At 38.9% G+C, this 26867-nt stretch overlaps 1 protein-coding gene across 10 annotated transcripts in view; it reads right to left on the bottom strand.

The window, feature by feature from the left end:
* Positions 1-26867, bottom strand: part of LOC138746046 (coiled-coil domain-containing protein 91-like) — a 132832-nt gene that overhangs the window by 33043 nt on the left and 72922 nt on the right. For all 10 annotated transcript variants that reach the window (XM_069903766.1, XM_069903769.1, XM_069903764.1 and 7 more), the window contains one exon: positions 10942-11049. In XM_069903766.1, the coding sequence (XP_069759867.1) occupies positions 10942-11049 (108 nt within the window). The remainder of the gene's footprint in view (positions 1-10941; positions 11050-26867) is intronic.

The following is a 26867-nucleotide window of genomic DNA, read 5'->3' as shown; positions in this document are numbered from 1 at the left end:
TGGCTTCGCGGACGAAGATTTATGGAGGGGGTAAAAAGTCCACGTCAGCTGCAGGCTCGTTTGTGGCTGACAAGTCCGATGCGGGACAGGCAGACACGATTGCAGCGGTTGCAAGGGAAAATTGGTTGGTTGGGGTTGGGTGTTGGGTTTTTCCTCCTTTGCCTTTTGTCAGTGAGGTGGGCTCTGCGGTCTTCTTCAAAGGAGGTTGCTGCCCGCCAAACTGTGAGGCGCCAAGATGCACGGTTTGAGGCGTTATCAGCCCACTGGCGATGGTCAATGTGGCAGGCACCAAGAGATTTCTTTAGGCAGTCCTTGTACCTTTTCTTTGGTGCACCTCTGTCACGGTGGCCAGTGGAGAGCTCGCCATATAACACGATCTTGGGAAGGCGATGGTCCTCCATTCTGGAGACGTGACCCATCCAGCGCAGCTGGATCTTCAGCAGCGTGGACTCGATGCTGTCGACCTCTGCCATCTCGAGTACTTCGACGTTAGGGGTGTAAGCGCTCCAATGGATGTTGAGGATGGAGCGGAGACAACGCTGGTGGAAGCGTTCTAGGAGCTGTAGGTGGTGCCGGTAGATGACCCATGATTCGGAGCCGAACAGGAGTGTGGGTATGACAACGGCTCTGTATACGCTTATCTTTGTGAGGTTTTTCAGTTGGTTGTTTTTCCAGACTCTTTTGTGTAGTCTTCCAAAGGCGCTATTTGCCTTGGCGAGTCTGTTGTCTATCTCATTGTCGATCCTTGCATCTGATGAAATGGTGCAGCCGAGATAGGTAAACTGGTTGACCGTTTTGAGTTTTGTGTGCCCGATGGAGATATTTAACAATAATTATTAAAAAAACATCAAGAAAACCCCACTTCCCAACCCTTCCTGTGTAAACCCAATTAAACAAAGAAAAATAGAGAAAAAGAAGAAACTTCATCATCAGTGCATACAGTGAAACACAGAGACACAGTATTACCACAATGCTATATTCTTTACAGAGGTTGTCTGGTGAGCCAGAAATGGTCATATCTCTATAGTGGTGTCAGTGAAGTTCCTATATATTCTAAATAAGGCTGCCAAATTTTCAGGAAGGTGTTGTATCCTTTTCTAAGGATTATATTTGATCTTTTCAAGAGGAATGCAGCTGTTCATTTCCGAAGACCATCTATCAATGAGGAGAGGGAAGTCAGACATCCATGTCACTGCTATACATTTCCTGGGCACACATAAAGCAATTTCTGTAAATTTAATTTGGAAATTGATGATCTACTAACACTCATGAAATTCCCCATTAAACAAAGCTCTGGATCCAATGGGAAGGTGACTCCTGTAATCTTCTCCAAGGTCATACCAGAAGGGTTCACTTTTGTACAGAGCCAGGTAGAGCCAACCTCTTTTCCACACCTGAAGCTCATCTTTGACAACTCGGGCATATACTTAAGTTGTTTCTGTGGGCTGAGGTAACGGCAGATGGAGGAAATTATAGTGAACCGATCTGTACCAGGCGTTAATAGTAGCTAAAAAAAAACTTATTTGACATAAATCTGTCCAGAGTTGTTCATCAATTGTTATGTTCAAATCTGGCTCCCATCTCACTAGATTTATGCAAACCTGGCTTTGACCCTCATTCATCAGTAAGAAATGCATTCCAGAAATAAATTTATATACATTTCCTTCATGAAGCAGGATTATATCCAACAGGACAGACAACCCTATTTTAAAGCATTTTATTAAAATATCGTGCGAGATTGAAAAAAGAATTGTCACCAAAAAAGTTTGAGACAAAATGAACACACACCCATGACTTTAAACAACAAAATTCTGGAGACTTGGCATCATAAAGGAATACAACATCTGGAAGACTGCTACAAAAAAAGGACTTTTTATGTCATTTGAATAGTTGAAGAGGAAATATGACTTGTCCAACAAGACCTTCTTCTGTCATCTTCAGCTAAGATCCTTTCTTAAAGCCAAATTGGGCCCTGACACTACCGGGACTCATTGAAGTGATGTTTACTTTATGACCCCTGTGTTTAGTGATGATATAGATAAGCACAAGTTATTTACTAAATGTCATTCCCTTCAAAATATTAACAGTGCAAAATTTCCATCCATTCAACAGCCTAATTCCATAGTTTCAAAATGGTGACATCCTCTCAACCTGCTGCTTATTGAGAAACTAACAGGGACAAAAATGAGAAAAAGGAACAGATAAAATAGGGCTATTGGCTTTTGTTTCATAAAAATGAATGTCAAAACAATTACAAAAAATACTTTACTATAAAGAGCAAGGCAAGTAACTATTTATTCTTTCAGCTTTATTTTATAAATCCAGCTAAAAACTCCCTTCGAGTTGTCCTGTGTAATACAAGTTGTATTTAGATGGCACTTCCAAGTTAAACACATGTGAAATAGCAGCTGCCAATACAATCTTCATCATAGCACATTCTAACATTTAAAGTCTGCAAAACACTCCAGAGAACCATTTATTTGGTTTTACTATTTCCAGTAAATTATACCAGACTTTTCCTCTGAACAAAGGCAGACCTTTTATCTTTTAAACATCAAGATATGGAAAATTTCTTTTGAATAGATGTAAAACAAAGTTTAGAATGAAATATTAAATATTAATTCACATATAAACACAACTAAATATAATAAAATAAATGTAATAAGTAAAATAGGATAAATCAATGGAAACTACAAATGTCACAATACATCTCGAGGCAGTCCCCGGGTTACAAATGAGATCTGTTCCTAAGTCTGTCCTTAAGTTGAATTTATAGGCAAATCGGAACAGGTGAATCTGTGTGTGTAGGGTATACAATATTGTAAAAAAATTAAAGAAACAGTTCTTAAAACAGTTTAGATAGAAAAAAAAATCATGATTAAAGGTGACACTGTTGTTCGATGTCATGCATACAGGAAGGAGCATTCGTGAGTAAATATTATGGCAGTGTGTTCATAAGTACGAGTTGTCCATAAATTGGACGTTGATAACCCAGGGACTGCCTATATTATAATTTCTGCATAATATTGCACTTTGTAAACACAAGAAATTACCTGCACTTGCAATTGTTTTAATAGTGGCTTCAATGGGATATTTTAAGAAGGATGTTGCTAGTTTAAAAATGTCAATTTCGTTTGAAGTTGGTTACAAAGCTGAACAATGGAAAGGTAGGAGGGAGGCATTGTGATTTTTCCAGTAAACAGATGCCAACTACAATTAAACAATGATGAAAACTGCCATTTAATTTTATTTTAAGCATTCTTAAAACAGTTGAGCATCTGACAGAAGCAAAGCATTTTGTTGGATCCAGTACTTTGCCATCTCAATTCACAGTCTAAGAAACAAAAAATGATTACTGAGAGTGACAAAAATCAAAAGCAAATATGTCTTTTTTTTTCCTTTTTGGACTAAAGCAACTTGAATATTGCACACACTGTTCATTGCTATAATGAACCAAAACTTTAACTTGTCTTAGTATTTGTAGAATAATCCAAATTGTTTTTCTAAAAGTGAATCTGGTCTAATATAAGACAATAGTTGACCATTTTCACCATAAGCAGAAGGAAAGTTGATAACTGAAGTGGAGATGAATGTGTGCAAAAAAGGTCAGCTTGTCTAATAGCTACTCTGATGTAATGTAAAAATTAAAGCAGAAACAATTAACAACTGACTAGCTGGAAACCATGAAACCAGCTTGAGTTCCCTGGTTGCCATATATACTCTTATACATTTAGGGAGTCCAATCATAAAATGAAATCTTTGTACTTCCTATGAACACACTGAAGAGTGGTGTCGAAAATGGAGACTTGAATATTAAAAATATCAGGTAGGAAGCAGAAAAACTAGACACAGTTCTACATCTTTAAAAGAAATAAAACACAAAAATGAATGATTGCTTTGCTGAACACCTTTGCTGTCAACTGCAATAGCGGGGATCTTCCAGTGGCAACCCATTTCAATTCCCCACCCCATTCCCATGCCAACATCTCTGCCCATGCACTGCCAGACTGAAACCACACACAAATTGGTGGAACAACACTTCATATTCCAAATGGGCACCCTCCAATCAGATGGTATTAGCATCGACTTCTCCTGTTTCCATTTGCCCCCTCATCTCTCTCTTTCCCTATGCCTCCTTTCATCTTGCTCTCCAACCCTAGGCCTTTTTATGGAGAAAAAAAATTACAGAGATTCTCCAACTTTACATCACTGCACTTACCTCCATAAAAAGTCCAAAGGCGGATGGACTGCTAGAATACGTTCCAGCTTCCATCCTGCTGAGGGGAGGGAGAGGTACACTTAAAGGTGGAGGGAAGTGCTCCAGCAACTCCGTAAAATGAATGCCGCTGAAAATACCTGTGAAGAGGAGAGCTGATGATGTTGTCAGCCCATGACCTGGGTGCGAATTTTAAAGTGTTCAGATACTGGGCAATAGGAACCTTGATTTGTCTCTCAAGGATCATTACTCTATTCATATGAGTGATGGCTAATTTCTTTTATTCTTTTGGATGGGAGGGAATGTCTAGATTAATTTTTCACTTGCCAGTCTGCATGTTTGACATCATGGTGACAGGCAGCACTATTGCACCAGTCACCCTTCCTCCCTCTGCTCAGGAAGACTGTTCCTGATCTGCTCTCCATAAAGGCGACACTAGATCTGCATTATAGGCCATAAAAGGTCAATTCACTTCCTTTTCCTTGATCTGACTTTAATGCAGGGTTGCCCCATAAAAAAGCCTCCTGTCCCTCTCCTTTACTCCAGCTCTGTATTCACAGAGCGACACCCCTCCCCCTATCAATTCTCAGCTTTCATCACTGATCCATGTCCAATTATCACCTTTTGCCTGTTGGCCTGTGCTCCTCCTCCAGCTTTTTTTTTAAATTTAGGCACCTGTCTGCTTTTTGTTCAGACTTTGACAAAAGGACTCAGATCCAAAATATTTGTTATTTATCTTTAACTTCAAAAGATGCTGCGAGAGGTGATGAGTTATTCCAGCATTTTTGTGTTTTTATCTCGTATTTATAAAATGAGTGACGTTTTTGTAACAGACGAGCCAATATAGTCATTATTCTAACATCGTGGCATAATTTTCTCATGATGCGATGGCTTAGATACACTGAACTGCTCGTGCACCAATACAAGTGCACTGATAAGAAAATACTATATTATTACATTTTTAGAAAAGCATCAGTGAGGAAATTGATGCATCAATTGATAACGAAAGCAGGAAGGGTAAGTGCCTCAAAATAGTGCTCAGAAAAAGGTTCCTTCCACCTATATATTCAGTTTTATTGATTAACATTCAAACAGCCCTTAATTCCTTAATAGTTTAACATCATTTCATACAAGGTTTCTAAGTAACAGAAAATAACAGGGGTTTAGGAATAGGCCAGGTTTTGTGCCAGTTGTAGATCCCGACTGATCTACAACTTAACTCACTACATTATCAGAAATTTCCCTCATCTCTCAGACCAAAGATGTATTAATCCCAAAATTAACAAGAGCTAACAGTGTTCCATTTGTGGGCTGAAATTCCAAATGTTTACAACCCTTTTGAATACAGAAAGGTTTCCAAACCACTCTGCTATAATTTTCAGAAAATGTTTCTCATCCTAATCCCAGCAACAATTAGCAGAAATTGTCTCTCCTGGCCCAAGCAGCTTCTTTTAACTTTTTTAAAAACTTCAAATTCTGCAGGAAGCAACTCAAGTTTACACAGTTCATTTAATTTTAACTTTGAGAGTCCAGACGAGATTTTGGTAAATCTACACTCCACTCTCTGCAAGGACAATAAATCCTTCCCAAGGGTGGCATTTGGAAGTACATAGTTGTCAGATGACATCTACCCACTTGGAATTCCAGTATTCTAAATATTATTCCTCTATGTTTTATTAGTTATTTTCAGTATAATTTAGATAGAACCCCAAGTGTCTGGACTTCCAGTGGCGCTTGCTTTTCACTAATTAAAAAGTATGTTGGGAAATTTGGCCATCCAAATACCCCAAGTTATGGAGATATAACAGTGGTTAATAACTGCCAACTGGCCGAGCTCATTATTATGATCCTCAGGGGGAAGATCTAGTGATTTCATACCTTAGTTTTACAAAAATATTCATACAACTACAGTATTTGCTAATGTCTTCTTGGATTGCAAAGTAGTAGAAAATGTATGTATTTTACAATTAAACTGCATGGATTTGTCCATCTTAAATTCCACCACACAAAACTAGGTTTCTAAATTTTGGCTCTTTCCAATCTGTATGCATGCTTTGGTCTTTAGTGAAGACTCTACAATGTAAATGAGAAAATATTATAGTTTATTTTGTAAGTGGACTTGAGTGGAAGGAGAACAAGTTCAAGTGGTGAGTAGCAACCAATAGGCTTCATTTCGGAGACAAATTCCATTTATCATGCAAATTAATAATTTGACAGAAGTCATGTGGTGTCAGAATTTATCGAAGAAACTCACCACAAAAGGAAAACCAAAGGAAACTGGAAACTGGAATGGAATACTCACCAACACTTTTAACCGGAAGGAACTACTGATTTTCACTCCCCCTGAAATTCAGTTCCAAACTGAGGTTTCTCCACCAAAACGTGCAAACCACAACATTAAACAAATCTTCAAAAGGTTCTCAACAAAGATAGTTTTCAAAAAAGGTGGTCCTGCCCCAATATTTTTAATTTGCCTTGCCACAACGTTGCATCTCTTCTCCAAAAAAAATCCCACATCAGTGAACCTCATCTTCAGAACAAAGGAAAGCTGACCCATGACAACTATACTCCAGAAAGTCATCAGATATCCGGTGGTCAAGCTACAGCACACAAAGAATGCTTGCACATGTGAAATCTCAGAGGCAACACTCAAAACCAGAATCCCATTCACTGAAGGAGACAATCAACATCCACAAAACATGTCTTTCCATCAACCAACTGAAGAAAATGGTATTTAAATATTAGATATTTCAATATCAGGACAAGTCTAGCACAAAACTGATGGGCTGCTAGGCATTGCTGATGCTTATCTTCCTTTGTATCCTGAGACCCAAATTAGCTACAGCAGGCACCTCAAGGCACTGGGAAAACATCACCAATAAGGTCTCAGAATATTCTTAAAAATCATTTTAAGTGTAAGTGAACCTGTCTTCTCCCAGGCCAATATCATTGGTCCCCTTGTAACATTCAGTTGTCATTTGCAATTCCAGTGACAGATTCCTCCTGAAACACACTCCTCCAAAAATTCTGCAGTAGGAAGAGATTAGCAGATTCAGGGAATAAAGATTCAAAGACTTGCCCACCACCCTGTCAATGTGGTTTCCACATTGATCCAATTAGCCACCTCCAAACTCCAAAAGCCAGAATGGAATTAAGTCATGCACAATCCCAAGTGAATGCTTATGTAGAAGATAAAGCTTAAAAAAAAACTTCAAATTTAAAGATTGGCACAGTGGAAGAGTAGAAATGAAGAATGGATGTTCCATTATTAGTCAATGGTTTTGTCAACTTAACCTTGGATTAATCAAACTAAAAAAAAAAGCATTTGAAAGGTTCATACATCATAGGTGGAAGTGTGATAGTTTCCAGCAATTAAGTGCACAAAGTTCAAAACTATTTGCTCTAATAAAGATCAAAGATAGATGGGAACTGGTTAGGTTTTGTGGTCTATTTCCAAGTTACAACTTCTAAGTACAATTGTGTACGATGCACACATTCCACAAACGACAAACAGGAAGTACAAATTTTCCTTTCATAGCTGCACTTGTCTCTATATATTTGTTTTAAACCAATCTGCACAACAAGGTTCCTCAAAGACTAACAGAAGCCCCTTTCACACTTGCATCTCACTAAATTGGCCATTCAGTGTCCTGGGATAGGAATGGGGGCTTGGCTTTTCACACTTGACCATACCAAACTGGGACACTGAACACTTTCACATTTGCAGAGAGCCATACCCAGGGTTAGGACCGTTCTACCTTCTACTGGTGATGTCATGACACATTGAGTGATGGTGGACCTGCCCTAATTCCTGATCAATGCATTATGATCGTATATTTGATCAAAATTAATCATGCATAATTAAGCTTTATGTATAGCACAGTATGAGCCCTGCAGCCCCTGTTATTGTTGTGCCAACCTATATAAACCTTTGAGACCATGGGAAAGTGCGAGGAATAAATAGCAATAGCGAACAATTTTTAAACAGGGTGTGAAAGTTGGTAGCACTATCAGATACAATTTATAAATATTGTGGGGAAAAAGCAATGGAGGACCTGCCCTCCCAGAATTCTATGCAGCAGGGAAAGGGCTGTATGCCCGGATGCATACATGGAGCAGTCATAGAGGGGTTCTCTGCCGCAAGGCATTCTGGGAAGTCAGGTCCACCATTGCTTCCCAGTCTTTATAAATTGTGCGCTATAGCGCTACCAATTTTCCCACGCTGTTTAAAAATTGTCCGTTATTGCTGTTTATTGCTATTTCCTCTCTCTCTTCCTCTCCTCCACCCACCCCCCAACTGCAACTTTCCCATGGCAAAGTTTATACCTTCATTTTAATCTTTTCTTTCAGCACTCACGCAAAAACTTGGGTTATTTCAATCCCACAATGCAATTACCCCTTTCACACTTGCCTGATTGCAATGCCGGTGTCTGCAGATGCCGGGGATCTGTAGTAGGCCATTAATCCCCAGCATGAGATGACATCATCTGACACCGGCATTGAGCTAATTTTGCTTTCACACTTGCTTCTTTAAAGGCTGATTGGCGTTTGATTCCTGGGATCACTTGTAAGTGTGAAAGGAGCTAGAGACAGTTAATCTAACAGTGATGTTGGTTGAGGAACATGTGTTGACCAATATAGCAGGAGAATTTCATTAGCTTTATTTCAAACCTAAAGAAAGCTCTGCCAATGCAAGTGAGAAACTATTGGGGCAACAAATTTCACCCCCCCCCCCCCCCCCCCCCCCCCGCCACTCACAGTTCCAGAAACAATAGGAAATCAATTTACTTTGCAGGTGCAAAGAACATATTTTAGAATGGATCAAAACTAGCAGCAAAGTGATATGTTTACTTTGAAGAAGAAAATTTAATTATTTTTGGGCTTTGCACCTCTACTGAAAAACTTAAACTAGAAATTTAAGTGGTAAAAGTCTGAAAAATAGCACGCGAAATTGGACTGTCCTACAATTCCAAGTAACACCTGTTGGTTTACTGTTCATATTGTACTTTGAGAAGAAACAGTGTACATTTTCACTCCTGTGAAGACAGGTTATAAATGGGAGCAAAAATAAAACAATTTTATGATCAAAACATAAGCTGCAAACTTTAAATTTAATCATCAACTCTGCACCATTATTGCAAGGTTTTTTTGAACATTTATTACTTAAATCACAATAATAGTTGCATTACATTTAATTCCAGAAATTATTTCAAAAAATTATACATGTGGTATATATCATCCCACCCCCACTAATCCACCCTCCCACCTCCCCTTCCCCAACCCCAAAATAAAAAGAAAGAAAAACTGGAGAATGCCAAGAAAATAAAACATTTATACTATAAAATCTAATGGAGGCTACCAAGAATTGAGGTCTTCAGAGAGCCTATTAAACATGCAAATCAAAATTTTGTAAATAAGGGCACCATATTTTTAAAAAAAACATGATATTTACCTAGCAGATTTTAAGTAATTGTCTCTAATGGTATACAACTGCAAAGTTCTGCATTCCATCTTTCCATACCTAAATCTATTTCTGACTTCCATGATATTACAATACATTTCCTAGAAACTTCTAAAGCAATGAACTCAATTCAATTTGATAGATAATTAATTTTAATTTTGGCCTTAACACTACTCAATAGAAATAACATTGGATCCTGTGGGAATTTGACCCCTGTGATTAGTTCCAAAAAAATTACCTACCACTAACCAAAATTATATAACTTTAGGACATTGCCAAGTTGAATGCAAAAAAGTTCCAATCTCAGATCTACACCTAAAACATAAATCTGATATGGCAGTATTTAATCTATTTAATTTTTGTGAAGTCAAATATAATTAACGTAAAAAAATTATACTGGACTCACCTTTCTCTTACATTTATAATTTTAGTCATATTGTTCTTACATAACTCCATCCAGTCCTTTTCATTTATTTATGTAAATCTACTTCCCATCTTAATCTTGCTTCATGCAACTTTTGGAGCTTTAGTTTGAAGTAAATTATACTTTTCTAAAATAAATTTATTTACAAGTAATATTATAAATCAATAATTCTAATGTATTTTGATTAGGTATTGTAAGTCTTGATTCAATGATGGGTTGTGTTAAGCAAGTTGGAAGGCTGTGGGTTAAGACCACACTCCTCTGACTAGTATATAATCTAAATTGATATTTCAGAGCATTATTTCAGAAGAGATGTTAAACAGTTTCCTCATGAAAGACCCCATAACAACAGCTGAAGATCATAGCTCTCCATGATGACTCTGTATCAACATAGTAAACTTCTCGTTATTGTTTATGGACTTGTCTGCTATATTTCATAGCAACAGCAATAACACTGCACAAGCACTTCATAGGCTGAAGTGTTTTAGAACATGCTGAGGTTGCGAAAGGTGCAATATAACATTTCCATCTCTTTTCCTAAAGTGAAGCTAGAATAAGGCTGGCACTACAGGAAATGTCCCCTTAAAAGGCCCGACAGCATCAACATACTGGAGTTATACTAAAAATTGTATGATTTTATAAATACACCAAATTGACACTAATCTTCTGAATGGCTCCATTTCAGTTAACTAATTTGTAGAATATAGATGTATCTGTCTTGCTACCACCCACTGAAAGTTATACACCTACTGCATGAAAAAATGCATCAGAAATTAGAAATGTTATGAGCATAACAGTAATAAATGAAGTGAAGGTATTTATGTTTAAAACCAATATTACCTGAGTATTTAGCAACACTTCACATTTCTGCATTTGTTGATCAATGGCTGATTGAAGGCATATTCTGCTTGCTTCTTGTTGCTGTAGTACAGCAGACTTTGTTAATGCCTTGAACAAAGAACAAGCCAAAGTTAAAGAGCTTTTAAATACATTTTCCCCTAAAATTTAGTCAGATTAAAAACAAAGCATAAATTACAATCAAATGTACATTCTTCAGAGATCACAAAATGTACTTTTAATTTAGAAAGTTAATATGAAGTGAAAAAAATCAATGTTGTATAAATGGACATTTTTGCATTACTAATATTTTAGTCAGCGTTCCATTTACAAAGTCTGCACCTCCTGCAAACCCAGACACATCACAGGCAGCTGGTAAGGTACTAAGTGCCCTTGACTAAAATGGGCTTGATTTAGCAAACTTAAGACAGACCACACAGAATGCAGGCAAATGAAACCTGCTATAGAAAGAACCACCAGACATTTTTCACTAACTGACAAATACCACATCCTCTACACATTAAGGCTGCATGCTGTGAAATCCCATGGGCCAGCATGATGTGAAAAGCGTCAAGTAAAAGCAGATGGAAATTCCAAGAAGTGGAGCACAAAAAGGCAATGAAGCTGACACCCCTTGTCTGGGTGCACCAGAGTAACAGAACCACTCCACAACTCAGATTTTAAAGGAAAAAGAAGCATCAAAACAAAAGGTACCAGACTGCACCAAGGTGCAGAAAGCAGGTCATAATGACTGGTTATATAGTTCTGAATGATGCAACTTCTCATCCATTCCTTGGATTAAATGGATGAATTTAAGTGAACTTTTAAAGAGCTATTTACTAAGTTTACTGTCATTCACACAAGCATATGTGCACCTAAAATTTTTTAAAATTTGCTGCAGTCAAGCAGGTATTTTTGTAGAACAACTACAGTTACATCAGGTAGACTGAATGCAGATGAGGAATTAGTTTCTTTGGGCACCTTCGCTCTGACCACTGCAATAACAAATACCTCTCAATGACCAAAAATTTCAATCCTGTACTGCATTATCACACAGACATCTTTGTTTATGGCCTCATGTAATGACAAACTGAGGCCATTCACAAATTGAAGGAACACGACCTTATATTCCATCTTGGTAGTGTCCAACCAGATGCATTAATATTCACTGCCGATTTCTGTTAACTACCCTTTCCCTCTCTCCTTTACTCCTGCTCTCATCTCCTTCCTTCTCCTATCACAGAGCTACCCTCAACCCTCACCCTCTATCACACATCAGCTTTTTTTTCCCATCTGTATCCACCTCTGACCTCTTACCTGTTAGCCTGTGCTTCTCCCCATGCCCCTTCCTCCCTCATCTTCCCCTCCCTCCTCCATCATTTTTATTCAGACACCTGTCTGTTTCTGCTTAAACCTGACGAAGAGCACAGGCTCAAAATGTTGATTACCCTTTACCTCTTCTGGCTTTCAGATTTATTGTCAGAGAACATACATCACAGACAACCCCGAGATTCTTTATTTCTGCAAAATCGGTAGTGCAAAAAAAAACTGTAGAGTATACATGTACACAAATAAAGAATGTAAACAGATAATGAATGTAAGCAAACTGTGCAATACAGAGAGAATACAAAAAAAAAATCAAAGTCCACAAGGAAGAGTCTGTAAATGAGTCCCTGATTGAGTTTGTCGTTGAGGAGACTGATGGTGGAGGGGTAGCAGCTGTTCCTGAACCTGGTAGTGTGAGTTTTGTGGCACCTATACCTCTTTCCTGATGTCAGCAGTGAGAACAGAGCATGTGCTGGGCGATGTGGATCCTTGATAATTGTTGCTGCTCTCCAACAGCAGCAATCCCTGCAGATATTCTTTATAGTGTGGAGGGTTTTGCCTGTGATGCCCTAGGATGTGTCCATTAACTTTTGTAGGAAGGAGAAGTGCTAACGTGCTTTCTTCATGATGCCATTAGTGTGTTCGATCCAGGAAAGATCCTCTGAGATAGTGACTCCCAAGAACTTAAATTTCCTCACCTCTCCACCTCTGATCCCCCAATATACACTGGATCATATACCTCCAGCTTTCCCATCCTGAAATCAATACTCAGCTCATTAGTTTTGGTGACTGGTGCACCATTCACCCAAGTACCCTGTACGCTGACTCATCACCTTTCTTTATACAATCCACAAGTACCGTAGTATCGTTGGCAAATTTGTTGATGGTGTTACTGTCATACCAAGCCACAAAGTCGTATTTGTAAACTGAGTAGAGCAGGAGGCTAAGAATGCAGCCCTGTGGTACTCCGGTACCGATGGATATTGTGGAGATGTTCTTGCCAACCCTCATGATTGTGATCTGGAGGTGAGGAAATCCATGATCCAATTATACAGTGGAGTGATGAGTCCCCGATCTTGAGAGTTTGCTGATCAGATTTAAGGGGATTATGGAATTAAATGCCAAACTGTAGTCAATAAAGAGCATAATGATGAATGCTTCTTTACTGTCCAGTTGTTCTCGGTCTGCATGACCTGCTGAGTTTCTCTAGCACACTACAACATCTACGGACCTGTTTAGCTACATTTTCCACATTAGTCTTATATCAAATTCAGAAGATAAAGAGCAAAAAAAAAAAACCCTCCATTTATATAGTCTATATTAGAATATTCATTCATACATTCAGAAATTGTAATTCTGACATATGGAAGGAAGAATATTCAGCTCAGTTGTCATTTCACACGTTCATGCCAACCGCTGTCACTTCTAACAGCTTTTCTGCTGTTGATGTCAGATGATGAATGTGTCTGCATAAAGGATAATAGTTTTCCACCACTGAATTCAAATTCTGATAGATCCCACATCCTCATCTGGAGCTTCATTTTTAAAAAAAAACACAATTTAATCACCAATCTCCTTCCACAACTAGACTAGTTCTAGTCTTGAAGCTTACAATGTCTTCGTCACTCCCCTCCCAATCACAAAAACAAATATGTTATGGGGAACTCAATAAAATTGTGCTAATTTGGCATGCACACAAAAATTCAGTAGTTTCATGAGAAAGGCCAAAAGGCACAAAATGAAAAATCTAATAAAGACTTTGAATCAGAACTGTCATGAACAAATCATGAAATTCGGAGCTCTGCAGCAGTATCATAGAGCAAATATTAATATCATAACCATCTTACAACATCATTATAAAAATATAAAAATAATGGTGTACAAAGTGGGAAGATGACCTTGTGCCATTGAGGGCTCCTGTATCTTTTCCCCAATGGTAGCAGAGTGAAGAGGGCATGGCCTGGGGGGTGGGGGTGTTTGAGGACAGAGACTGCCTTTTTAAGACACCACCTCACGTAGGTGTCATCAATGGAGTGAAATCTTATGCCTGTGATGTCGCAAGGCCGAATTAACACCCTCTCGAGTTTATTCTTGCCCTGAGAATTGGCACCTCTATACCAGGCAGTGACACAATCAGACCGAATTCTGTCCACGCTACACCTGTAAAAGTTTACGAAAGTCTTCGGTGACGTACCACATCTCCTCAGACTCCTCACAAAGTATAGCTGATGGCGAGCCTTCTTTATGATTGCATCAATATGGAGGCAACAGGACAGATCCTTGGAGATGTCAACACACAGGAATTTAAAGTTCCCGACCCTCTCCACTACTGAGCCTCCGACGAGGACTGGGTCACGTTCCCCTGACTTCCTCCTGAAGTCCACAATCGTCTCCTTGGTTTTGCTGATGTTGATTTTTTCTGAAGTTAACATCTTTTAAATGTCATAATTGTCTCTAAGCGTAATGATTAATTATATTGAAACTAAATTAATGACTCATCAGCCTCAAATACACTATTAAAATTAAAAAGTTTAAGAATTCTAAATTGTACCTTATTAATATTCCAAAGAGTACACAAGACATACAGAAAATCTGCAAGGTTCAAGGAACAAGTACAATCTCTGCAAGTTCCAACATAATTAGAACAAAACTTTACTTAAAAAAGATAAAAATGAAGTACATGGGTATGATAATATATGATAATATGATAATATATGATAACAATTACAGCACGGAAACAGGCCATTAGGCCCCTCTAGTCCGCACCGAACCAAACACCCCTTTCTAGTCCCACCTCCCTGCACAATGCCCATAACCCTCCATCTTCTTCTCATCCATATACCTGTCCAACCTTTTCTTAAATAATACAATTGACTCCGCCGCCACTATTTCTCCCGGAAGATCATTCCACATGGCTACCACTCTCTGAGTAAAGAAGTTCCCCCTCATGTTACCTCTAAACCTCTGCCCCTTAATTCTTAACTCATGTCCTCTTGGTTTAATCTTTCCTCCTCTTAACGGAAATAGTCTATCCACATCCATTCTGTCTATCCCTTTCATAATCTTAAATACTTCTATCAAATCCCCTCTCAACCTTCTACGCTCCAAAGAATAAAGACCCAATCTGTCCAATCTCTCCCCATACTCCAGATGCTTAAACCCAGGCAACATTCTGATAAACCTTCTCTGCACTCTCTCCACTCTGTTTATATCCTTCCTATAATTAGGCGACCAGAACTGCACACAGAACTCCAAATTAGGCCGCACCAACGTCTTATACAATCTCAACATCACCTCCCAACTCCTATATTCCATGCAATGATTGATAAAGGCCAGCATACTAAAAGCCTTCTTCACCCCCCTATTCACATGAGTTTCATGAAAAATACATGAAAACCTTAGGAGGTTTAAATCAGTAGTGCTAAAAGACAGAGGTTTCTTTGGCAGGCACAGCGAAGGAAAATCCTTAAGTCTTCTACAGGTATATTAGGAGCAAAAGGGACCAAATTGGTCTTCTTGAAGATTAGAGTAGTTGGCTATGTATGGAGACAGGAGACGGTTGGGGGGGGGGGGGGGGGTGGCCTTAAATGGATTTTTTGCATCTTTATTTACTCAAGAAATCATTAGAGAGTCCAGGGAAGTGACCAATTACTATATGGAACCTATACAGATTAAATAGGAGGGGGGGCTTACTGTCTTAAAGTGAATAAAGATGCATACATTCCCAGGACCTGACAAGGTATTCTCTCTGACTTTGAAGGAGGCTAATGCAGAAATTGAAGGGCCCCTGGCAGATATATTTAACATGTCCTTAGCCACAGGTGAGGTGCCGGAGGATTGGACGGTAGATCATATTGATGGAGAAGAGGACAGAGAATTAGGAAAGATAGTTCTCTGATAGAAGAAAGAGGGTGGGGAGCTATAGGAAGGGCAAAAGAGAGATGAAGGAAAGAGATACCAGGGAATTTGGGGAGGGGGGGGTAACAGAAATTGGAGGTCAGGATTGGTGCCATCTATTTGGAGATTGCCGAGACAGAATTCAAGGTGCACTTTCCCAAATTTGCCGGTGGCCTCAACTTGCTCGTGTACACAAAGCCATGAACAGAAGTGTCAGTGTTGCAATGGAATGTTAAATTGAAGTGGTTGGCCAGTGCAATGGTGCTCAATGAAGTGATCTCCCAGTCTGGGTCCAGTCTCCCTGATGTAGAGGAAGCCATATCACGATACAAGACGCAGTAAGTGACCCCTACAGATTCGCGTGTTGTTTCACTTGGAAGGACAGTTTGGGGCTGTGAGTAGTGGTGAGGGAGAGAAATACAAGTACAGTTCTTCATGCTGTCACAGGGATTGGTACCAAGGGGACAATGGGTTGAAAGGGATGAGTAGACAAGGGAGTCACTGAGAGAGCGATTCCTCTGGAAAGCGGAGAAGGGAGGGAGGAGGTGTCTCATAGTGTAAACTCATTGTAGGTGGCAGAAATTGCGAAGGACATGCTAGATGTGGAGGCTGGTGGGGTGGTAGGTAAGGATGAGGGGAACCCTGACCTTACTGCATCTGTGGTGGGTGGCAGAAGAAGGGGCTGGAGTAAATCTGTGAAAAATAGAGATGCAGGTGAGGGATAAGTTAATGGCAATAGAGGGGAAGTCGATTTTCGGAAAGAGGAAGAATCTCAGATGTCCTGCAATGCCCACATATATGCACCTTTTACCTTTTGCCCGTTTGCCTGTGTTCCTCTACCTTCCCCTCCCTCCCCAATCCCAGACCTTTTTATTCAGACATCTGCCCGATTTTCAACACTCTCGAAGGCCTCAGGCCAAAAACACCGACTTTCTACGCATGCTGTGTGACCTGCTGAGTTTCTCCAGCAATTTTGTGCACTGCATCATTTTTCATTATTTCCTTCAATTGCTTGGTGCAATTACTTATTTAGTATACAAATCCACATAATTTTTCCATTAAGAAACATCAAAAGCTTGAAAAAAAATGTTAGCTGGCACTGATTTAAATGACAATTCCAAGTTGTTACAGAAATATAAAAAACTAATTCTGATTTTTGTTTCAAATACCCATTAGCCTATCATTTAAAAATACAGTTATGAATCACATCTGAAGAAATGAAAATAATTTAGAACCATAGAACATTGCAGCACAGAAACAGGCACCTTAGGCTTTTCTAGTCTGTGCTGAACCATTTTTCTGCCAAGTCCCACTCACAACTAATTCATTCATTTTAAAGAATCCTGTAAAGAAAATGTACCAACAATGGGCATTGACTACAAAATTGCTTTCTGGTCAACTTCCATAGTAGAGGTGCAACCAGAATCCACTAACTTTAGATATCACAAGTAGCACTTGGCCTAGAATCCAAAGGTTATAGATCCAGATCCAAGAGATTTGAGCTCATTATTCAGTGGAGATTTCCAACACAGACCCAAGGGTCTCTCTTTCATCAATCATTAAATAGAACTCTCAGTGTACCAATGGCACTATTTTCAGATGCAAAAGGAACTTCTGACCCACATTTCCCAACCCTGATTATTTTCTCAGATCCACTGATTCTACTTTTGGTACTATCCACAATGCTGCATCAATTATGGCAGCCTTGCCTCATCCATAGGGAAAGTGGATTCTTTCTCATTAAGAGCAATGTGGAAAGGCCCTGCATGGCATCAAGGAATTGAGCAGTATGAATGGAATGTACAGAATGGCCATGGCAAATCACTCTTGAAACTCCTCTGTAAAACCTTGATGTTCAGAACTTCGCTATCTGCTAAAAAGATCACATTTTCCAATACAGCAAACCCAAGCAACTGGCAAAAAATAACAAGGGGGGCAGGGGGAGAAATAAATCAATAATTACATGAAATAAATCAGAATAAATAAAATTTTAAATAAAAGTTTAAAATTGTAAAAGTCCAATGTTCTCCAAAGCAACACACAAACCTTTGGCAAAAATAGGAGCAAACATTCAGCCAACAGAGCGCCCCAGTCGTGCCCCGCCTGCAGCAGCTGTTTGAATAAAGTTGTATTTGAATAAAATGGCATCATCCAGGATGAAGAGTTGGCAATGCCAAAGTGCCTTCCTATCCCTGCCTAGTAAATCTTTATCTTTATTAGTGTATTATTAAGTATATTAGTAAGGCTTTATCTGTAAACTTGGGGGAAGGAGGGGCTAATTAAGAAAGTGGCATGATTAGCTTAGAGGTTAGCACAATTTTGTAACAGCACTAGTTTCCAGGGTTCAAATTTAGATTTATATTTTGTAAGTTACGGGAATTACCTGATTAAAGTGAACTTTACATAATTAAGGACTAAAATGCTCTTTTTTTTTTCAAATTACATTTTATACTGTCTTTTCTCTTTTAAAATCTTTATTCTTTATGCTGGTGTATTAGTTAGGCATTATGAGTGAATCTCAAGCAACTGGAAAATTTGCATATTTGGCATCTCCCAATCTCCATAAGTGCCATATACTGTGGTTTTTACTGAATTTCTAAATACTGAAGATCCAAATATTTCAAGAAACAAAGTGAAATAAAATAAAAAGAAAAACCAACTAATCTTAATTGTTACCTCACAACTGCAAATTCTCCATTCAAAGAAATGGGTCTGCAGCTCCTGTATCTGGTTTAACCTGATCCAGGACTCAAGAGCAGATTCCTCAATGTAAATCCAGAGCACAACTACAAAAAATTGCCAGCTGGTTTGGACCATTTGCATTTCTTTAATTTGCTGGCACTTACCAAGCTAAATGCAGTATTGTCAGCAAAATCCAGTATAATCTGTACCATGTTATGTGGTTATTTCTTTCATTATTTTTGTGGGACCACGTGTTTAATTTCACTGTTGCATATTCTATATTATAACAGTTACTTAGTACACTATTGGCTGCAAAGTCGTTCAGTGTGCCAAACCATGTACATTGTGTTCTTTCTTTCTATTGTTTTTGGGATAGAACAGCAATTCTGGAAATGTATTGAAGAAGTATTAAAAAAGTAAATTCAATTAATCTTTAATTAGCCTTCACTTCCATTACAAATCACAAAGCGAAAGCTTAAAACATGGCAAAGATTGGACATTTAGGAGACCATTTATATAAAGCAATGTTTATTAACATGATACAAGCCATCTTGTCCATTAATATTCTACTAAATTTGTTTTTACTTTTTAGTATATGCAAGATTTGTATTCACAAATAATGCACAATCCCAGATTCAATCTACTAATTGTGAAAAAGACCAGGAATCTACACTTAGTGGTTTAAGATGGAAACAGCCATATAATTCAGGGTTTTAGTGGGAGAGTTATGGAAATGAACCTGAAAAAACAATGGACTAAGAGAAGCTGAACTATTGTCAATTGGTGAATCCAAAAGCCAACAATAGTCCAGGTCTCATTCTCCTGTAGTCCAAAAGGCTGCCGAATTCTTTCACAACATGTTTCAATTCCTGGCAAACTTTTTCTCTGGACGAACCCTCCCCGAAATATGCCAAAACTCATGCTATTGTGGCCTCAGATTTTATTACCTCAGTTTTAAATTTAAAGATCATACCACCATTATACAAATCTAGTATTCCATCAATGTGGGAATGCATCTAGATAATTAAAAATCACCTGATTCCACCGATCTCAGAATGTCACCTGATTACAAGCAACTCAGCAAAAATCCTGCACTATCAAGATCTCAGGGCTCTCCATCAAAAAACTATTATCCCAGAGACTAGTACTATTCCAATACTGCCATCTCACATCCTTTCCCCAGTGATTTTAGAGTAACTCAAAGTTAGACAAACTATGCAATTTTCTATTATTTAGCAACATTGTGATAAGATGGTGAGAATGAAAAGTTGTATTTAGAAGTTTCAAAGTTTGAAATGAACAAAAAACAACTGTTTATACTGTAAAATGGGTTTGTGACTCATTACTTGATTGCAGCAATGAAAGTTCATCAAATTACAACTCTCTGATGTACTGTGCAAGATTATGTTTTACGCTCAATGGAAAGTTCCAGCAATGCTGATTTTCTATGCATTTTGTTTTGTTCAATAATATCACGGATGACAGAAAGTTAATCAAGTATAATATTCAACTTTGAAACTTATTAATAAGATATTAATTGTGCAGACTAGTTTCATTTAAAACTTGACAAATTTTAAATATTATGTTTACTTCTGGTTATAGAAGTAAATGGGCTGTGACTTACTCCATCAATTGCTCTCTAGTGCCCCCAACCTTAGATCTGTTAATTTCTCCTAACCAATAACTCAAAATTTCTCTTTTTTTTTCCCAGTTAAAGTCAGACGTATACCTAATTTATATTCCTGGGTTTATACTCACCTTCCCAAAGAACTATGCAGATGACATGGTTTTTACCACATTTGTGAATTGGATAAAAGTAGAAAAGTTTTCAAATAATATTAAAATAGAAGGACTAACATAGTGCGGAAATAGAAGCAGGCTATTTTAAATAATTAAATTCAGTGGGCAAATACCTTGCAAGTACCCACCCATTTTTTTTAATGTTCTTCACTGTGCCTCACCAGCCACCTCTGACTTTTGACTCAAAAACAGTAACAATTTAGAGAATAGAAAGATCAGGTTTAACTAGTGGTCATCACATAAATTTACTGAGTCCTGCTTTCCTTTTAGAATATTGCTTACTATTTCATCATCCTAAACAAAAATTCAGCATCTCTTCCTTGCTTCTTTAAGCCTTCTCCTCCTTCCATGCTAATATCGTGAACTTTTATTGACCTATGGTCCTTCCCCAAATACTTCTCTCCATACATTTTTCTCAGCTACCCTCAATCCCAGTATTAATTTTGTCCATACAAAAAAAAAATGAACTCCTCCATTTCCTTTCAAAAATGGAAATGTTCACCCCTCAACTTGAAAATTAAAATCCATATATTCAAATCTCTGTTCTCACTCTTCCCATCTTTCTCTCTTCCACCCCAACAATGCTTCACATCAAACTTTAACATTGATTGCATTCTACTTATCACAATTCCCATTTTTCTATACACGTGTTTCAGAATTATGAATGCCACTGGGTTTACCCACCTCAAATTGCCCAAAATACACATATCGTTAGGCAGCATCCGAGGGTATTAGATTTAATCATACTAGTGGCAAGGACAACAAACGTGACAAGGGTGACACAGATCAAAGATGCTGCCTCATAGCATAATCAACTTGCTTTCAATCCTGACCTTTGCGCTGTTGCACATTCTCCCTCTGTAGGTTCCATCAGGTGCTCCAATTTCCTATCACTATCCATCCATATTAGTAGATTAATCAGCCACTGTAAGTTGCCCAATAGTGTTGGTAAATGGTGGAATCAGAGTAGATTAGATTAGAGTAAATGCCCCAATATTTCTATGCTTAGCCTAGTTTCAATCTTGTAAGTACCTGGAGATATCTACCATGTTATACATGCATATTGATGTACACACATCATGTGAGCAAATGAAACAAATGTAGCTTAAGGAGAACAAGATTTCAGATTTATTGTCAGAGTAAATATATGACATCACTTGCATCCCTGAGATTCTTTTTCCTTGCTCCTAAATGTCAAGGACTTGGACTGTGAGCATAAGTAGAAAAGAAACATAACCATTCTGCAAGTTTTGAATTAAGTTTACAGGCACATTGCAAGGCACTTTGGTCAGCTCTATGTCGTACAGCACAATAAAATTTATGTATAAATTTAACAGTAGTAATGCCATTCTATACAAGTCTTAGAATTCGACCATAATAATCTTAACAAGTTTGGTAACTGTAGATTAAAATAAAAATGGACGAGTAGCAGTACCCCATTGCACTCACGCTTAAATCAGTTGTTTTTCGATGTCTTGACATATATTTTCACTTCTTCAACTGAAAGGAAATCCGTAACCTCATCATCATAAATGATTCGTAGTCAGGCTGGGTAGATTAGCCCGTGTTGGACCCGCTATAGAGTATGCAGTTCCTGCCTGACATTCTTGAAAGCCACCCAGGCTCATGCCACTTTTGCAGCAAGATCGGGGAAAACTGAGATAGCCATCCCCTTCAGTTTTATCTCATGATGTTCTCTGGAAAGGTGTAGGACATCCACACAATCACTGTAATAATGAAGCCTGGCCACTATGGCCTGTTGGCAGTCCCCAGGCCCTTGTATTGGCCATAGGATGCAGTGTGTTTAGTCAACCAGTGGATCTTTATCCAGTCCAAATACCTTTTTTAATAAAGCTGATACTGCATTTCTACTCGTGCTGTTGGTTCCTTCAGGAACTCCCACCATCATGATGCTAATTCTATGGGACATCACTTCCAAACCCTCATCTGTTTTTCAGCTTTATTATATTGGCAGGGAGAGTCTTAATTTTCTTTTGCATTGAGCAGATATCATCAGTACACCCTGACATTGAACATTCCATCTCAGCAACAGTATGTTTAATTTCTCTCAGTCTGGTGTCTGTGGATACTTTTTCAGCCACGAATTGTGTTTTTAGTCTCCTTCTTTGGCTTGGCTTCGCGGACGAAGATTTATGGAGGGGGTAAAAGTCCACGTCAGCTGCAGGCTCGTTTGTGGCTGACAAGTCCGATGCGGGACAGGCAGACACGGTTGCAGCGGCTGCAGGGGAGAATTGGTTGGTTGGGGTTAATGTTATGAAAATGTTTACCCTGATAAATGAGAGTAGAATTTAGAAGGTATAATTTTGGGAACCAGGGTCACCCACTTAAAATTGGGATGAAAAGAAATGCCCTCTTGCAGAAGATTGTAAGCCATAAGCATTCTCTACCCTAGATCACAGTGGATAATGAATATTCAAAGATTGACTTTTTCTTCTTCTTCTTTGGCTTGGCTTCGCGGACGAAGATTTATGGAGGGGGTAAATGTCCACGTCAGCTGCAGGCTCGTTTGTGGCTGACAAGTCCAATGCGGGACAGACAGACACGATTGCAGGGGAAAATTGGTGGGTTGGGGTTGGGTTTTTCCTCCTTTGCCTTTTGTCAGTGAGGTCAGACTAAAAGGTAGCCAGTTCTTCTCCAATATATATTCTTATCTCCACTTTAATTTTCTCCATTATATCTTTAGGAAGTTCAGTCAGCACTGCTAGCTTTTAGCCGCTCAAAGTCAGTTACCTGGTCTATCAGTGAGCTGCTGCAGAAACAGGATCAGGCAAGGCTGAGGTTTTAGTCTGCTGGGTAGGCCTGTGGGGCTGTTGCATTCTGTCTCTACTTTTAGCCTTCTTGCTAGGCAATTCAACACTTCAAAATCCACCCTTTTACTTCAAAGTGTTGCCAACTATAATCAAATGGTAGGACACTGCCTGGACTACTGTTAAATAATACTTTATTAATACAATTCGCAGGAGCTTTGTGGGCTGTGACTTACTCCATCAATCGCTCTCTAGTGCCCCCAACCTTAGATCTGTTAATTTCTCCTTAAAGCACATGTCCTTCAGTCCAGTATACTGGTAAATCTTCTCTACACCCTCTCCAATGCTTCCACATCCTTCCTGTAATGAGACAACCAGAATTGAACACACCATTCCGTGTGGTCTAACCAGAGTTTTATAAAGCTGCAACATTATCTCATGACTCTTGTACTCAATCCCCCAACTAATAAAAGCCAGCACACCATAACTAACCTAGTAAGGTAGCCTTGGGAGATCTATTGGACTGTTCTCTCACAATGTTAAGAAACCCACCAATAACACAAAACTTTGCCTTCGAGTTTAACCTTTCAAAATGCATCACTTCACACTTACGCAGATTGAACTCCATCTGCCACTTCTACACCCAACTCTGCATCCGTTGTAATCACCCATGTATGGAAACATTGCAATATGCAGTGTTTATTAAGGCAACATGCAGGAAGTGTTTTTTTCCTAAAATCACAATGCTGGAAATTAGTTCATTGATTAAGGTATTAAAAACGTAATCTTTGAATCTCAAAAAGTGCAAACTTTTTTGTAAATGGAGATTTAGTCGATTACTCCAGGCAATATTCTTTTCAATGCTATTAAAATATCTGAATTTCTAAGACCCTACCTAACTTGAGGGATAAACTACAAAGTAATTGTGGTTAAGAACCAGACACGCCAGATGAAATTAAGAAAAATATTTATTTTTATTAATTGCTATAATAGGCATTAGTAGCCACATTCACTTTCAAGGAGAAAAATCAGTTAAATTATATTAACGCTTATTAAAGTCATTATATCATGGTACTAGATTTCACTTATGGAATATTTTACTTTAGGAACTATTCTTTCTTTTTCAATAATTATCTTTTAGTGATCTGCAGTTCATTGACCCATGGTTTTAATTGGTGTGGCTGGAAGGTCTGCTACAAAATAGACAAGCCTGGGAAATGAAACTGAATGAGAAGTCAGCATATCCTCAACAGTCCAAGAGGAGGCAGGAGACCCCAAAAGTAGATAAGATGCAAGCCAGAAATCCAAGGAATTGATGGCGGTCAATCAGGCTTGTTGTCACATTGCATTAATATTGCAAGGTCTGCATTTTCCATAATACTGTCATTTAGGATGGACTTTATCAATTAATCATGCCTGACAGAGTCCAATCACATATTGTAGCCTGTGTTATAAATTATTGTCTCCTGTATGTACAGCTGTAACACTAGACAACAAACTTATTCAAAAGATTTGCTGCCTGAAAAAAAATTGGGGATTAGAACAGTCAATTTCAAGCTGAACACAAAGATAATTTCAGATTTGCTATGTCACATAGGTAGCTGGAGAAACATTAAATTAACCTTTATTGAATTTAGCATGTTTAATCACATAATGATCCTGACACATTGCGTTAGTTCAACTGCCGTAAAAAAATTATTTGCCACTGATTTTCATTTGTACTCAGCATCTGATGCTTCTTGTGTCAGTCGGCCAATATTAGCCACTTTCAGGTGCATTCTCCGCCAAAAATGCACCTCCAGAAGCGTATACAGACCCGTGGAATGGTCGTTCAGGTGGCATCCCTGAAAGCGCTGAGTTGTCCACCTGAAAGGGACAGATGCAGGAGAGGGCATTGTAAACTACTCTCACTTTACTATTGCCTGAAGAACATGTGCATCAACATGCATTCAATCTATATCAACGTGGTGTACTGTTAGCCAGAATCAGACACGCACAGGTAAAGACTGTACAACAGGCTTTAATCCACAAAGACTTCCACAGAGCCAGGCTGGCTGTAGCTGCAGTAAAGGTAGTATCTCTCTGGCAGAGACATCGCCGCGACTGCCATGACTGATCAGTCATAGCAACTCAGGCAACCAAAACATGGTTTGCGTTCTCACCAAGGCGACGTCTCCATCAGTCGCAGTGACTAATGTTGTCCGCGACTGTGGAGATATCTCCACGGCGTTGCCGCAACCTCTCCTCAGTCTCCTTGGTCTCCAGCAGGTCGCAGTGAGGTCGCGGAGAGGTCCTGGCGATATCACAGAGACGTCTCCCCAGTCTTGGACAACATTAGTCGCTGCGACCGATGGAGCCGTCGTGGAGACCTGCTGGAGACTGGAAAAAGTCTCCTGAAAAATCGAACATGTTTGATTTTCCGGTGACTCCCCGGAGACCCAGCTAGTCTCCATGGAGACTCGAGTCGCCACCAGGTCTCCACCTAGTCTCCAGGGCAGTGAGATAGGCCCTTAACTCAGTGAGCTTCGGGAGGCTGGCGCAGACTTATATTCCGCAGGGTTATTGACACCCGACGGGGTGGGGCTTGATCCCTTCAGGCCGACTGATTGACAGCCGGCCAGGTGTTGTCCTGTCCCCTTACACTCCTGCAGGTACAGAGGTTTCCCCCTGCAGTAGGCTGGCGGTACACTCCTGCAGGTACAGGTGTTACCCCCTGCAGTAGGTGGTGGCGTATCACCACAATCAATGTAATACACATGTATATGAGAGTTAGCATCTATCCTGCCTAAGACAACATTTTCATAGAACCTGCAATGTGCATGCCCAGGTATGCTTGGACAGACCACATCAGCTTATTTAGTGGGCAATTTACTGGTACACTTAAAATATGACAGGAGATTTCATAGTGTAAGTTCAATTTTAAGGTGATTTTTGTAAACAGCAGCCCAAAATCCATAAAACGAAGCAAAATCTTTGTTGTCCAATGAAATGAACTGCTGGTGTATACTTAATGCCAAACAACAACAACAAAAAGTGTAACACTTACAGAATATCAATATACTGATTAAATGCTAATCTAAAAATGCTCTCACTAAAAACATTCAAAAGCCAAATGTTTGGTACTGATACAAATCTTAAATGGACAATTAAATTGATATGAAGATACACAAGCAGATGAGGCATTCATGAAAATAATGTCAAAAACAGAAATGCTGGAAGAATTCAGCCAGTCAAGCAACATTTATGAAAATAACACTTCAGGTTGTGGGTGGTGGTGGGGTGAGGGAAAGAGAACCAAGAAAGTTTTTTGTCATAATTTTTGCATTAGTAACTAAACTAGCAATTTTTGATCATTATTGAAAATCAAATGCACAATGATACTTCATGAAAAGAGGCAAATATTTTTAAGCAAACTAAGAATTAGCAAAGCAGCATCATTTTGAGGTCATTTTTGCA

This window comes from Narcine bancroftii, chromosome 11 (assembly GCF_036971445.1).
Source record: "Narcine bancroftii isolate sNarBan1 chromosome 11, sNarBan1.hap1, whole genome shotgun sequence".
Classification (NCBI taxonomy): Eukaryota; Metazoa; Chordata; class Chondrichthyes; order Torpediniformes; family Narcinidae; genus Narcine; species Narcine bancroftii.
The sequence above is the reverse complement of the archived record's forward strand: the minus strand, read 5'-3'. Positions and strand labels throughout refer to the sequence as shown.